This window comes from Mauremys mutica, chromosome 6 (assembly GCF_020497125.1).
Source record: "Mauremys mutica isolate MM-2020 ecotype Southern chromosome 6, ASM2049712v1, whole genome shotgun sequence".
NCBI classification, from domain to species: Eukaryota; Metazoa; Chordata; order Testudines; family Geoemydidae; genus Mauremys; species Mauremys mutica.
The window spans coordinates 132316214-132331948 of record NC_059077.1 but is presented as its reverse complement, the minus strand read 5'-3'; the positions used below and the strand labels follow the sequence as shown (position 1 = coordinate 132331948).

Below are 15735 nucleotides of genomic sequence, written 5' to 3'. Positions count from 1 at the left end.
ATCGGGACCCCATTCAAGGTGCCTGTGGCGAGGGTACACCTGAAGTGGGGGGACAAGGAGGGCCCCAAGGATGTGGGGGTGCACCCACATTTGCCCACGGAGGTGTTAATGGTGGGGGATCTCGAGGACTGGCCAAGTAACACCCGGCGTGCCCTGGCCGTGAACCGTAGTCAGAGCCGACGCAGGGCTCTGCACCCTGACACCGGGGAAGGTACTCCGCCCGAGGCGCAGGACCCTGACCTGGTGGGGAGGGAACGCCCAGGGACAGGGCACAGAGAGGCTGCGGCCGCAGACCCAGCCGGTGAGAGAGAGCAGATCCCCAATCCCTGTCCCAGCTGCTGCGTTCCAGGCCGCGGTGCGGGAAGACCCCTCCTTGCGGAGGATAGAGGACCTGGCCAACCTCGGGGGGGGGGGGACACACCATGGGACGAGGTGGCCGGAAAAGGTTCCTGTGGGAGAAGGGGTGCTACCGCTCCCTAGCCCAGTGGTGACAGATACAGGGCGGGGTGCCTCCGTCCTCCAGTGGATGTGCTGCCCGCCAGGGAGTCCCGCCATGGGGACCAGAGAGACGTTCCCCTCTGATCTCCAGGGAGCAGGGCAGAAGTGGATGGTGCAGCTGTGACATTAGCTTCGGGCTGGGACTTTCCCAGAGAGCTGAAGGTGTCTGGCACCCAGACACCACGTGGAGTCACTGGGATTTGGGCTCCTCGCGGTTTCGAAAGCCCCAGCCAGCTTCGCGCCGATGGTGCAGCTGTTCTCAGCGGCAGGGCGCGGCTCTGAACACACAGTGACCCTAGGGCCACCTCTGCCCTGGCACTGAGTGAACACAGCACAGACCAGCAAGGCTTCCTGTCCACCTCCCCAGTCCTGCCCGTCCGGCCTCCATGCGACAATCCTTCAGCAAGAGCTTCCCTCCATTTCGCGGCAGCCTGTGACCCCTCGCCTGGCTCCCCGGGGTATCTGGGATGTCCAGGGCATCAGCCCAGCCCGCACTGCTCACCTTCTGGAAGGCCACCTCATCCTGCAGGTTCTCGCAGCACTGCTCCAGGCGGGCGCGCTCCTTCACCAGGTTCTGGTAGCGAGCCCTCTCCCCCTCCAGCTGGCACAGCAGCTCCTGGCTCTCCGCCGCGCGCCGGCGCAGCTGGTCTGCAGGGGGCGGGGAAGAGGAGAGCAGAGACGGTAACGTTTGCCTGCAGGCCTGGACCTGAGTGTGACAGGCTCTGCTCCCTGCCCACCCTGTGCAGGAGCCCAGGCACCAGCGCCAGGGGAGGAACGTCGAGGGGGCTGCCGAGCGCCAATGCTGCGCCGCCCCTGGAAAACATCTCCTCCGGCGTGGAGCTGCGAGGAGAGAGCTGGGAACTTAGCAGCATGGCCAGCAGGCCCATGGATTCAGCCGCCAGGGCGGGCAGGCTCAGGCCACACGAGACCTCGCCTCTGGGACGAGGCTGGGCACAGAGCTAGGGCAGTGATCGGCAGGAGCCGTCTCAGTAACCAGCCCACCTAGTTTTGGGCCACAGTCTCGGCTTGGCAGCATCACCCTGCCCACAGAGCTGGGCCGCCCGGGTGAGCACAGCCGGAGCCACCCACTGGGCTTCCCTAGAATCCAGACCCCAGCTGATTGCACCCGGCACAGCAGGAAAGGAGCTGGGGGGAGGGGGAGGGGGGCGTTTTACCTTCCAGCTCCTGCGACTGCTCCATGATCTGCTGGTTGAGAGCGTCCTTCTCTTCCTTCAGATTGGATTTCATGGCTTCCAGCTCAGTCAGGTGCTGGCGGGAGAGAGAGAGCTGGGTGGTGGGGGCAGACCCTGACAGCAGTCCAGAGCTATGGGGCGAGAGGACCTGCTCTGGGGGTCGGAGGCCAGGCAGGCTCTTTCACATGGGGCCCATCACAGGCTGCAGGGCCCATCCTTCCTCTACCCCACCAGCCAGGGGGCCCGGAGAGTAGCCAGGCCCCTGCATGGGAGATTTGACAGTTTTACTTTTGATGGGCAGCATCAAGGATTTAAGTGTTGGCTTCAATTTTTTATTCAAATTTTGAGTTGTGGGAACTTTGGTGGCAGAAGGGGGATCAGACAAGGTGGAGCTTTAACTCTCGGAGTCTCTTAAACCCGATCATCAACGTCTTACGTCAGATATACAGAATAATCCGGGTTTGCTTTCAGAAGGTTCATGTCAAGCAGCGTTTCTGGCTGTCTAGGTTTCGACTATCGACGGACATATTTGACTGTCTGTGCGTACAGGGATATTTATGGTGGCCAATATTTATCAATTAAAAAAATTGACTCCTGCCAAGTCTATGTACAGACTAGCTTAAGTCAAGTCACCAGAGCCTTTGCAACACACTAGCAAGGAGAACACTTGTGTCGCCTCCCACTCTCACAGCTGAGCCAGAGAGGATAACCAGCCTACTACTGCTGCCAGCTATTGGAGCTGCCCCATATGTTCAGTGCTGGGTTTGAGTCACACCCGTTAACCACTGGGGTGGGGATCGTTGCTCTTTGGGACCAGGTCTAAGGAAGGGACGTTTAACTCCCCTCAGTGTTATTGCTGGCTGCCGGTTAGCCGGACAATCAAGAGTCACCCCTGCCTGTGCCCTGCACCTGTTTCAGCTCCTCCATCTCCTGGCCCAGCCGGCCTTCCGAGCAGCTCTTCTCCGACTCCACGCGCTGCAGCTGCTCCTGCAGCTCCCGGATGCACGTCTCCTGCGCCTTGTCCTCCCGCAGCTCACTGCACAGCCGCTCCACCTCCTCGCTGTGGGAGGCTCTCAGTGCCGACAGCTGCTCCGAGAGACTCCAGATCTTCCTGGCCTGTGGGAGGGGCAGCAGTCAAGAGCCGTTTCAGGCCTGGCAGGGTCCCAGGGGAGGAACTGGGTGATTCCTATCTGAGCACTGAACAGCGGGGAACCAGGAGGGGGAAATCCAGAGAAGCTGCCTGGGCCTCATCTCACCAGACTGCCCCCATCATCCCCCCAAAAGCCATACAGCTCCCCAGAAGTGAGGTGCTATCCAGTGCCTCCCGGCAACCCGAGCAGCGTCAGCCCCAGGACACTGCTGGGGAAACTGAGGCATAGGAGGAGGAATGACTTCCCCAAGGCCCATCACTTCTGGGTTCTGTTCTCAGCCCTGACACCGAAGTCCTGACTCCCAGTTTCCTGCTTTACCAGCCCTGGCATCGGTCTTTCCTATGCTAGGGCCGGGCCGGGCCTGGTGTACCTGCTCCTTGGCATTGGGCCACCTGCTGTTCCCAGGCTCTGCACATCTCAGAGGAACCATGAACCCCCCTGGGGCCAGCCTGTGTCAGAGATCCTGGGCTCTGCCCTGCCCCACCCCGGATGTGTTTGGCCCAAGAGCGCGCTGGCTTTTCCCAAGTCTCCTTTGCCCCCACACCAGCTTTCCAGGCCGCCTGATCCACCCCAGGGCAGCGAGATGGGGTCTGTCCACATAGGCCAGAGACCGTCAGGGACGCAGGTTCGATTTAAAGCCCCTCCCCAGCAGAGAGCAAACCGCGAGACACGGGAGGCAGACAGATGGCGGCGCCAACTGGTAAATAGTCAGCGACAGAGCACGGCCTGCCGGGCACGAGCAGAGCCAGAGACGCTGCCGGGCGGGGGAGAGGGCGGACACGAGGCACCGTGAGGAAGTTACACAAGCGGCATCCGCTGGGTCACGCGGGAGAGGGGTGGGGAGAAGAAAAGGTTCAAAGGCTGCCAGGGCCTGAGCACGTGGTGCCCTCTAGAGCCACTCAGTCCCCGAGCGCCCCGTGAAATACCCGAGGAGACCAAAGCAGGGAAAGCCGCTGCCGCTTGCAGCCTTCCTCCAGCCCTACCAAGCCGGCTGCTCCACCTGCACTGCCTCACTCCCCATACCTTCGCTTTCCCCTACCCGCCCGAGGGCTGAGCCAGAGGGAGTTAGGTGGGTTCAGAACTAGAAATCTGTCCTGAGCCAAGAGGTCCAGGATCCTGCTCTGCCAGGAGAGCCCGATCCAAGTCTTCCTGCCGGGCCTTGGAGTCAGGTACTGCTGGGCCAGAAAAGAACCAAAGTCTGGCTGCACTAATGGACAGTGCTTCCCAGGAGAAGGGTAGAGAGGCCTTTCCCCCAGGCACCTTCTCAGCACAGAGTGATCAGAGATTGTTCAGTATCATTAAGGGAGTGAAATGCAGCCACCTCTGGAGTGGAGCATGGCTACTGCTTAACAACTCACAGGAACACGGAAGAGGAGGAGACGATCCAACGTAGACTGCTAGGGGAACTTAGCAAGGCAGAATGCAGCTCCCCAGGACTCTCCCAGATGTGCCCAAGGCTCATCCCAGCGCTAGAGACCCAGGAATCCCCCTGTAGCTCTGGGGCAGCAGGAGGAGCCAACCTACCCACCTGCTCATCCACTTTGCACTGCAGCTGCGCATCACTTTGATCTCCATGCCTTTGTTGAGCTGTTTGTAGTGCTCCACCGACTTGGCCTCGATCCGGAGCCGCCTCAGCTCCCTGCGAGCCCGCATGCGCCGGTAGCAGCACTGCAGATAGACCACCGCCCTGCGCACCCGAAGGTACTTGGTGCGAGCCAGCCAGCCCCTCACCGCGCTCTGGATCACCACAGCTTTCTGGCTTGCCACCATCTGGGTAGAGAGCAGAGAGCCGCCAAGGCTTAGGGCAGAAACTCGGCCAGAGCACCAGGTGCCGGCAGCTTCGTCCTTGCACAAACAGCGGCCACAAGGGATCCAAGAACACGCGAGTGCCTCTCCCTGCACACCCAGCCCCATTCAAAGGCAACGGCCATTGGCAGCACCCGCACGTCCATCCGGCTGCAGGGGCCTAGCAAAGCAGTCTGTTACACCGCTCCATGCAGAGAGTCACTGGGACAAAGTGGGTGCAGGCAGGGGGTGTGCGGACCCCAGACCAGCTAACAGAGCAGGGACACGAAATGCCTGAGACCAGGAAGAGACAGAGCCATTTTGGAGCAGAGCACAAAGGGGGAAATGGCCCGAGCCACTACTCCAACCGCAGCAGCGTTCCATGGTACGGAGGCCTGAGCATACGCCAGTGGCCAATGCACAGCTGCAATGCAGACTCCTGGATTCTGTCCTGCCAAGGCAGCAGACTGGAGTCACCTGGGGAGATGCACATGTGGGACTGGAGGGCCATAGGAAGTGCTGTGGAGCGGGGTGAGCTGGTAATTCCTCTGGCCAGAGTCAGAGATTGTGCCAAGGGCACAGAACAGACAGGCCTCTGGGTTCTCTTAAAATCAGAGCTCAGATCTGGGGCCTGACTTGGCCCTGAAATTCTCAAGCGCCAACATGAGCAGCCGCCTTCTCAGCGGAGGGTCTGCCAAAGCATGAAGACCCCCTAAGCTTATTTCTACCATCTTAGGCTAAATCTTCCCTAAGGTACATATTCTTCCTTGTCCCTCAGACGGTATCGCTGCCACCACCAAGTGAGTTAGACAAAGATTCAGGAAAAGGGCCACTTGGAGTTCCTGTTTCCCCAAAATATCCCCCCCACCAAGCCCCTTCACCCCCTTTCCTGGGGAGGCTTGAGAATAATATACCAACCAAATAGGTAAACAAGGTGAGCACAGATCAGACCCTTGGGTTTTTAGGACACTAAACACCAGTCAGGTTCTTAAAAAGCAGAACTTTATAATAAAGAAAAAAAGGTAAAAGCAGCACCTCTAAAATCAGGAAGGAAGGTAATTTTACAGGGCAATAAGATTTGAGAGGATTCCCCTCTAGGCAAAACTTCCTGTGTTTTTGTAACTTTGAATGTACAAGCTAAAACAAAAGATAAACCAACACATTTCCTTGCTATTGATTACAATTTTTGTAATCTTGGAGGCTTATTTCAGGTAGGGGTTTAGGAGATGTTTTTTCCTGCCCTGGCCCCTCTGTCCCGGAGAGAACAATAAAGAGCACAAACAAAGCTTCCCCCCCCTCAGCAGATAAGAAAGGTTCTTCTTCCCTTATTGGTCCTTTTGGTCAGGTGCCAACAAGGTTATTCGAGCTTCTTAACCCCTTACAGGTAAAGGAGGGATTTTTTGCTACCTGGAGCTGTATATCTATGACCCAGGCTCTTTCTCAGTTAGAGCAACAGCTCCAGGTTCAGTTCGCAAGAGACGCTGGGGCTGGGAGGACCACAAGGAAAGGTGATGCCTGCTAGATTACCAGCCCTGCTCTAGGTCCTGAGCACATCTGTGCCAGCATTGGCTGGGGGCTCCCTCAAACTGGGGTGACAAACAAAAATTTCCATCTGAAGCTCAGAAAAGCACCATTAAAATAGTCCATAAGTTTTGTTCAGCGGGTGTTGCCCCAGGGTGAGCCTGATACATAGAGGAGACCAATTAGTATCATGTAGGTCACTATAAGAGATTCTATGTTATCAATAATTTATTACTCTAATTTCTCATAGCATCATCTTTAATTCACCCTTCAGCCGTGAGCTCTTACGCCTCGCAAGGGAGCTGCATGCAGGTCTTTCAGCGAGGCCCAAGAGATTTAGTTCTTGCAATTTTTCCCAATACAGAAAGATCAGCAGGTTGGACTTTTTGGGGGGTGGAAGTGGGGGAAAAGCCCTTCTGGAAAAAAATGGCACGATTCCCACAGTATGACGCCCACAAGCGCAAAGAAATCAGGTGGAAGTTTTCATGAAAGAAGAATCTGTCATGGACTTTTTTAGGTTAGAAACCTGGGAACAGTCCAACTGGACCAGATCGTCTGTCTAGTATCCAGTCTCGGATTGTGGCCAGCATCAGAAGTTGCACCTTGCTCTGAAATAAACCTCAACATTAAGCAGGTTAGAGTCTGCACCCTCCACATTAGATCTCCTAATCGCTTCTATTTATGAGAATCTCTAAACTCCTTTCCAACAGTTGTCGGCACCAACTGTGGCCATTTTTGAAAACCACCTCCTGGCCTGTCCTGTCCTGGCAGATAATCAGCTGAACACCACGTCCCAGCGCAACACTGTGGCCAAAGGGCCAGCAGGATCCTTGGAGGCATAAACAGGGGAATCTCAAGCAGAGGGTATTTGACTCTGGTGCGAAAGCTGCTGGAATCCTGTGTCCAGTCCTGGTCCCCACAATTCAAGAAGGATGTTGATCATTTGGAGAGGGTTGACGAGAACGATGAAAGGGTTAGAAAACCGGCCATGGAGTGAATGAGCTCCTTGTGTCTATCTACTTCGCTTAACAAAGAGACGGTTCAGGGGTCACTCGATCTCAGCCTGCAAGTACCCACGTGGAGAAGGAAGAGCCAAGTGGAGTCTATCTCGCAGAGAAACGACCACCACTATCCAGCGGCTGGATGCCGAAGCTAGACCAGGGTCAGCGTGCTCACTGCTCCCAGCAGAGGCAGGGCCTTGGGGAAGGGGTGGGGTGGAATAAGGACATATCCCCTCCAGCCCCCAGCCCTGACCCCACCCCACACTCATGCCCCAGCCCTGACCCCTTACATCCCCCCCCCACACACACACACACTCAGGCCCCTGCCCTGAGCCCCGCAGCCCCACCCACCCCCCAGGCCCATGCCCTGAGCCCTGTACCCTCTCATACACACCCAGCCCTCTGCTTGACTCCTTCACACACACCCCCATGACCCCAGCCCTGACTCTGGCACCCCCTGCACATCCCCAGCCCCTCCACACCCCATGCACCCCCCACATCCTGACTCTTGCACCCCCCACATCCCCACCCAGAGCACCAAACGGGAGCTCCTGCACACACCCCCACATTCCCACCTGCACCCCTCACACCACATGGGAGCTGCCCAGGTAAGTGCCCCACACCCAAACCTCCTGCCCCAACCCTGAGCCCCCTCCCTCATTCTAGCTCCTGGCCAGACCCTTCACCCCCAGCCCTGTGCTCGGTCCACTCCCACCCTCAGCTCAGTGCAGAGAGAGGGAGAGAATGGCCAGAACCAGGGAGAAGGTAGCTACCCGCTGTATGTGGGCAGGGCCGGGACCCCAGACCGGCAGCGGGGTGAGTAGGTCTGGCAGCCAGGATCCCAGCTGGCAGGAGCCGGCGGATGGAACCTCTGAGCGGCAGCAGGCTGAGCTGCTCAGCCCACTGCCGGTCTGGGGTCCCAGCAGCCGGCCCTGCACAGCCCGCTGCTGGTCTGGGGTTCTGGCTGCTGGACTCTTGCCAGCCGGTGTCCCGGCCGCAGGCCCGCTGCCGGCCTAGGTGAACAGAACCCCAGACCAGCAGCGGGCTGAGCGGGCCGGCGGTGTAAGATCAACATTTTAATTTAATTTTAAATGAAGCTTGTTAAACATTTTGAAAACCTTGTTTATTTTACAATACAACACTAGTTTAGTTATATAATATATAGACTTGTAGAGAGAGACCTTCTAAAAAGACATTAAAATGTATTACCAGCACACGAAACCTTTAATTAAAGTGAATAAATGAAGACTCGGCCCAGCACTTCTGAAAGGCTGCCGACCCCTGAGCTAGACAGACTGGAAATAAGGTGCAAGTTTTGAACAGTGAGATAATTAACCCTTGAATTATTTATCAAGGGTTGGGAGGGATCCCCCCCCCCCCATCACTGGAAGTTCCAAAAATCCCAACTGCTCTAAAGAGATCTGCTCATGTTCGGAGGAATTCGTTCAGGAACTTCTATAGCTTGTGTTATGCACGAGGTCAGACAACGGTGCCTCCTGGCTCCTCCATACAGCAGTTACTTCAGACACTAAACTGACTCCACAGAAAATGCGATGCTAGAGCAAAAGCCGAACTCGGAGCTCACTGAAGGGCAAGGTCTCCGAGTGCATCGCTTCCCAAGCCCCTTTTCACCACCGAGGCCCCAGAGCATTCACTGGAAGAGTCAATCCAGGAACAGCAGTGAAAAGGAGCGTTATCCCATTCGGGCGAGTCGGAGCACAAGTTAGTTGGCAGTTCTCTAAAGCAGACATGCAGAAGACCAAATAGCACAACCCTGAACTGCTGAGGATTTATAGAATTCGGTTACCAAATCATGACTGAGAATTTACATTGCAACACTGCTCATTCAGAGGCGCGGGTGTGAGGCCCGATTCCAGTGAATCAGCTTAAAGCCGGCCCTCATCACTAGAGCCCGCTTCTTTATTCTGCACAATCAATTCCTACTAATTAAGTTTCTCCTTGGATATTAGGAACTAGTGTGGCTATATTCCTTGCCACCCAGAAATTCTACAAAATTTACATCTACCCACACAGATTAACCCCTCATAAGAGAAACCAGAGGCCTTTTGCAGTCCAAGGAAAGCTCCTTTCCCAATACATACAGCCCAGCTTTCAGGGACAGGCTCTGGGAGGAGTTTCAGGCCCGTGCAGAAGCCCCACAATTCTGTAAGTTATACAGTCTATTTTAGATTTGCAAGGCCAGTAATATATCATGCTCCCAGCTGGCTCCTGCCTGCCTGTTGCTAGAAATAGGGGCTGCAAATTTCACAGATTTGCAAAATCAGCAAAATTGTAACTTATAGAATCATAGAATTCAAGATCAGAAGGGACCATTACGATCATCTAGTCTGACCTCCTGCAAGATGCAGGCCACATAAGCCGCTCCCCCCACTCCTTTAGCAAGCGACCCCTGCCCCATGCTTCGGAGGAAGGCGAAAAACCTCCAGGGCCACTGCCAATCTTCCCTGGAGGAAAATTCCTTCCCGACCCCAAATATGGCGGTCAGCTGAACCCCGAGCATGCGGGCAAGACTCTCCAGCCATATCCTCTTGAAAAAGGTTATATCATATCATTGACCCATTGTACTATTTACTTCAGTGTGGCACTTAATTGACCTATTGACTAAGCCCGTTATCCTATCATACCATCTCCTCCATAAACTTATCTAGCTTAATCTTAAAGTCATGGAGGTCCTTCGCCCCCACTGTTTCCCTCGGTAGGCTGTTCCAGTATTGCACTCCCCTGATGGTTAGAAACCTTCGTCTAATTTCAAGCCTGAATTTCCTGACTGACAATTTATATCCGTTTGTCCTCGTGTCCACATTAGCACTGAGCTGAAATAATTCCTCTCCTTCCCTGGTATTTATCCCTCTGATATATTTAAAGAGTGCAATCATATCTCCTCTTATCCTTCTTTTGGTTAAGGAAAACAAACCGAGCTCCTCAAGTCTCCTTTCATACGACAGGCCTTCCATTCCTCGGATCATTCTAGTGGCCCTTCTTTGTACCCGTTCCAGTTTGAATTCATCCTTCTTAAACATGGGAGACCAAAACTGCACACAATACTCCAAATGAGGTCTCACCAATGCCTTATATAACGGGACTAGCACCTCCTTATCCCTACTAGAAATACCTCGCCTAATGCATCCCAAGACCGCATTAGCTTTTTTAACAGCCACATCACATTGCCTACTCATAGTCATCCTGCGATCAACCAGGACTCCTAAGTCCTTCTCCTCCTCCGTTACTTCCAACTGGTGCGTCCCCAGCTTATAACTAAAATTCTTGTTAGTCATCCTTAAATGCATAACCTTACACTTCTCACTATTGAATTTCATCCTGTTACTAATACTCCAGTTTACAAGGTCATCCAAATCTCCCTGGAGGATATCCTGATCCTTTTCCGAATTGGCAATACCTCCCAACTTGGTGTCATCCGCAAACTTTATCAGCCCACTCCTACTCTTGGTTCCCAGGTCAGCAATAAATAGATTGAATAAAATCGGACCCAAAACCAAACCTTGAGGAACTCCACTGGTAACCCCCTCCAACCCGACAGTTCCCCCTTCAATACGACCCTCTGCAGTCTCCCCTTTAACCAGCTCCTTATCCACCTCTGGATTTTCATTTCGATCCCCATCTTTTCCAATTTAACCAGTAATTCTTCATGCGGTACCGTATCAAACGCCTTACTGAAATCCAGATATATTAGATCCACCGCATTTCCCTTGTCTAAAAAATCTGTTACTTTCTCAAAGAAGGAGATCAGGTTGGTTTGGCACGGTCTACCTTTTGTAAATCCAACTTGGCTCAGCAAGTGTTTCTGCAGCGTGTAAGACACGTGTTAATAAAATGTTAACAAAACAAGCAGTGAATAGTTCAGTCTAGAAGACTTGAACAGCTATTTTTTTTTTTAACTACACAGGGTGTGTATGGCATTATATCCAAAAACCCTGTGCTGAAAATATTTAGGTTGCAAAGGTAAGCATTTCAATGTTGGGAAATGCCAGAGTTTTAGGTTGCATGGGTAACCCTACTCAGCCCCAGCTAGAGCTAATGGAGTAACCGGTAGCAGTAGTAGGTTATCTTCTATATGACCAGCCACTAGAGGGAGATGGCAACAGTTTGCCACTGGCTTTCACAGCTGTTTGAAAAAACTTCTGGATTAATTCCTGGTTGTATTGGGGGGAAAATGTGCTCTGGCAGTTCGACCCTTCTACCCCCAGCTTGTCCCATCCCCTGGTTCCTGTTCCCAACCCCACCCACCCTACTGACCCCTTCCCACTGGGTCCTGCAGCCCACTTCCCTGCTCTGCATTTCAGCCAGGCTGTTTGCAGAGGGCACAGAGCACAGGAGAGATTTTCCCAGCTCTCAGTTCTAGTGACTGGAGCCTCAGGGTTGGTCTACACTACAGTTAAAAACCTGCAGCTGGCCCATGCCAGCTGATTCAGGCTTGCAGGCCTCAGGCTGTGGGGCTGTTTCACTGCCATGTAGACTCCTGGGCTCGGGCTACAGCCCAAGCTCTGGGACCCTCCCAACTCACAGGGTCTGAGCTCAGGCACCAGCCTGAGCCTGGAAGTCCAAGTGAGCTGGCACAAGGCAGCCGGGGGTTCAGTTGCAGTGTAGACGCACCTCTGGTGCCAGGAGGAGCAACTGCAGGGAGAGTCCTGCTCAGCCCCAAACCGGAACACGGTCAGGGCAGACAATCTGAGCTGCAAAACTCTAACAAGAGCGAGCGCGACCAAACGACCTAAGTTCTCAGAGGTTTTAGTTCTGCCAATTTGAGCACTTTATGGGGGCAGCAAAAGGTCCCTCTGACACCACGGTGACCCCCTCCCTCCCCACTCATGCCAAATTTCAAGGCCGTGCTGCAAAGCAGCTGTACCAGAACTCTGCAATGAGACCATGTCAGTATATAAATGAAAAAACAAATAAAGAGACACGGGCAAGGAATAGTTTTCCCTAAGCTTGTTCCTGGAAACAGCAGAACCACTTTGGCCAAAGCCTTTTAATCCCATTTCAAACACGAGCAAGTCAAAGTGCACCAGGGGATTTTTAAACACACAGCAGCAAGCGTTGTGGTTCTGGGGCAGGTCTGAGACGTGGAGCACCCACTGCTCCTATAGCCTTCAAGCAGAGTGGGAGGGAGAGCTCAGTGGCTTGAGCAATGGCCTGCTAAACCCAGGGTTGAGAGCTCAATTCTTGAGGGGGCCACTTGGGGAACTGGGGCAAAATCTGTCAGGGACAATACTTGGTCCTGCTGTGAAGAGCTGGGACTGGACTCAAGGACCCTTCCAGTTCTAGGCGATAGACTATATGGAGATAAATATTGCAAGTCTTCATCTGTGAGAAAAGGAAACCCAGGGTTGAGCTCAATCCTTGAGAAATCTAGGGCAAAAGTCTGTCTGGGGCTTGGTCCTGCTTCAAGCAGGGGGTTGGACTAGGTACCTCCCGAGGTCCCTTCCAACCCTGATATTCTATGATTCGATGGAGTTGAGCGTGTGTAACACATGCCTGTTTGGTGTGGTACTCTGCCCCCTTCTTACGGCACCTAAACCTTCTAGAGATTGAGTCTGAAAGAGCCTGTGGCTTTTAGCTCATGCAGTAGAGACTCGTACGCTAAACGTCAAGGTTCAATCCCCTCCACAGCATTATGCATGTTCAACAAAACTGAACATCACAAGAAGTCCCTTGATCTCGCTTGTAGTATTTCCCTACTTCACCATCGATTCCCCCACCCCAATATAACAAAGAGCAGCTTGGGGGGGTCAGGAGGGGCAGTGCTTTAAACGGTGCTAAAATGAGGACATGCTCCGAGATGCAGGAGTGAATATGCCAATTTTAAACCATCGCTGCTCAAGATACGGACTCAGTTGTCAACTATAGCACCTCAAGCTGGGTACATTTGCTATACAGAGTCAGAGCTCCATGGGTTTTGCCTGTTTCATGTAGCAGTTACCCACCCTAGTCCAAACTAAAAAAAAACACCATGATGATTTTGAAAAATCAAAACCTATTTAAAATTAAATGTGAAGTTATAACAACCTACGCTAAGCCTAAGGATATTATAATCAATTACAAAGTTATTTAAACTAAGCTTGGCAGCTGCCAAGTTTTCAAGAAAGTGAACTTGTGGAAGTCATTTGCTAAGCACCTGGAACCAGAGTTAGCTGAAGCAGTTTTTGACAGCAATAGTCTCTTCTGCAGGAGCAGAGCAAGTGTTTTCTTCACTTCAGTTCATTCAATTAGTTCAGTTCAATGACTAGTTCACACGAAGGTAAGAAACCAACTGGGAGTTTGGGGGGAGATAGGGAGGGAGAAGAATAGGAAAGCTTGTCTTCCACTCCAAGAGTAAAAACTAGATGAGAGGATGAGATCTACTACTTCTAAATCCTTGAAGGACAATGGTGACCAAAAATCAGTCCAATTCGGTAACTGAGCAATAAAAATCAAAATAAAATTTTAAAATGCAATATACAAACTTTGATAAACTTTCCCCCTTTACGTATCCAGCCCTATTTTTATTTCACTAACAATTTGAAAATGCTGATGTGCTTTTAATTGCATTTCCATCCAAATGGAACTGGACACAAATCACAAGCAACAAAGTAACAGTGCTCCAGTAAAGAAATGCATCATTCACCATTTTCTAACAAAAATATAAGTGTGAAGAACCTGAATAAGTGTCTATAGTAATAGCATTTGCTCCTGGTTAGTATTTACCTGCAAATCAACATGTTCTAATGGTTACCAACCAACGAGGGTTAATCTTTCTTTAGGAAAGAAACTGAAAAGAACAAAAGCAAGACAAGATTAAAATCTGTCATTTAAATCAATGTTTCCAGCCTGGAAAAATCAATCCATGCTGGCCTGGACACAGGGACTAATTGCACTTGCATGGTAATTAAATTTTCAGAAAGGAACTAACATGTACAAACCCACTGCTGGGCACATATATTTTGTGGAAGGGAGAAAAACCTCAAATAGGCATCAGTATTTTATAATTGCTGGGATGGAACATAGTAAGCAGGAGTGGCATTCAATATGGGGCACAGGGGACAGATGTCCACCCCCCAGACTTTTCTTAGGTTTATATGCTCTACTGCCACCTCCCCCCACCAATTTTGCAGGATATAATCACATCACGTTCTATCAGCTGACGACTTCACTCCCCATCCGCTGAATTTTTCGGATAGTAAGTCACGTTCTATGAAACATTAGCCATGGTTGTGAATGCGCCAACATGCCCCAATTGCCAGCTCTGGGACAGGCCTTCCTGTGGTGAGAGTTCTGGTTGAGTAAGAATAGGCTGCCTCAAAGAACACAGGTGTCACTCAACAATGGTACGTCCATCATGTGAGCACCCAGAGCTGGTCTACACTGGAGGGGGGGAAAATCGATCTAAGATCACGTAGCTGAAGTTGTGTATCTTAGATCGATTTACCTCAGGTCCTTACGGCGTGGTATCGACGTCCGCAGCTCCCCCTGTCGACTCTGCTACCGCCGCTCGCTCCGGTGGCGTTCTGGAGTCGACGAGAGCACATTCAGGGATCAATATATCACGTCTAGATGAGACGCGCTATATCGGTCCCTGAAAAATCGATCGCTACCAGCCAATATGGCGGGTAGTCTGGATGTACCCTTAGTCTCACTTCCCATGGGGGTGATAGAGGGTTCACTGCTGCTTGGGAGGTCAGAGGAAGCTCTGGGAAACATGCTGGAATTCCACAATGAAAGGCTGCAAGTATTTAAGATGGGACAAAGACAATAGCATCACTGAAGTTCAGGTGTCTAGGTAGCATTTCCATCTCATTGAACACAAGACTAGAGGCCACCTTCCCGTGCTTTGGTCGCATTACCCAGCCAGATGAGCAAAGCCATAGTTACTGTTCCCTTTTGCACAATTCTCTTCTAAATTGTGCCAACCGTTTTGCTTTTATGTAAGCCTCACAATTTGATGAGGTGGCTTAAGGTGGGAAAGGAAGGCACCCGAACTCCGACTCGAGAGGAAGCAGAATCAGTACCAGCCAGACCTGCCAGAAGACACAGCTGAAAGGGAGGGACTCCTGTGTAGCTCAGCTCAAGCCAGGCTGGGTTACACAGATCGTCACTGGAGTTTGTCCCCTCCCCACAGGCCTTCAGCGAAGCCCAGAAACACTAAAGCCCTAGGCCTGAGCCGCTCACAGCAGCCAGACTAAGGACACGTTTGTACAGAACCGTGGCAGGTCACACTGCAGCGGTGAGCAAATGCGTGAGAACCAGGTGGTGAGATTGAAGGTTCGGTTTCTGAGCCATGCGAACAGGCCACAGTAATGGGGGAAGTGAGCTGGAGCCCTCGGATGGGCAGTTTTAGCAGCGTCTGGGATGGACACGTGATTTTCTTAGAGCAGGGTTTTGTCTCAGACAACGCCCCCGGCTCTTTAACCACAGATGGCCTCATACCAACAGCTGGAAGCCCTAATTATAATGCAAAGGCTTGTCGAAAAGCCCAGGCTGTAACTTAACCAGGCCGTACCATGCCAGAGATGACCTTACAGGCCTTCCAAGAGGCTCGAAGCATCCTGAGTCATCAGAAGTTACACTGCA

General features: G+C 52.4%; 1 protein-coding gene across 1 annotated transcript in view; it reads right to left on the bottom strand.

The window, feature by feature from the left end:
• LOC123372267 (myosin heavy chain, striated muscle-like) overlaps positions 1 to 15735 on the bottom strand; it is a 79846-nt gene that overhangs the window by 58610 nt on the left and 5501 nt on the right. Inside the window, exons 2-5 of the mRNA XM_045020270.1 lie at positions 4371 to 4640; positions 2601 to 2807; positions 1674 to 1767; positions 944 to 1146 (exon numbers count right to left, since the gene is read on the bottom strand). Coding sequence (XP_044876205.1) covers positions 944 to 1146; positions 1674 to 1767; positions 2601 to 2807; positions 4371 to 4640 — 774 coding nt within the window. The remainder of the gene's footprint in view (positions 1 to 943; positions 1147 to 1673; positions 1768 to 2600; positions 2808 to 4370; positions 4641 to 15735) is intronic.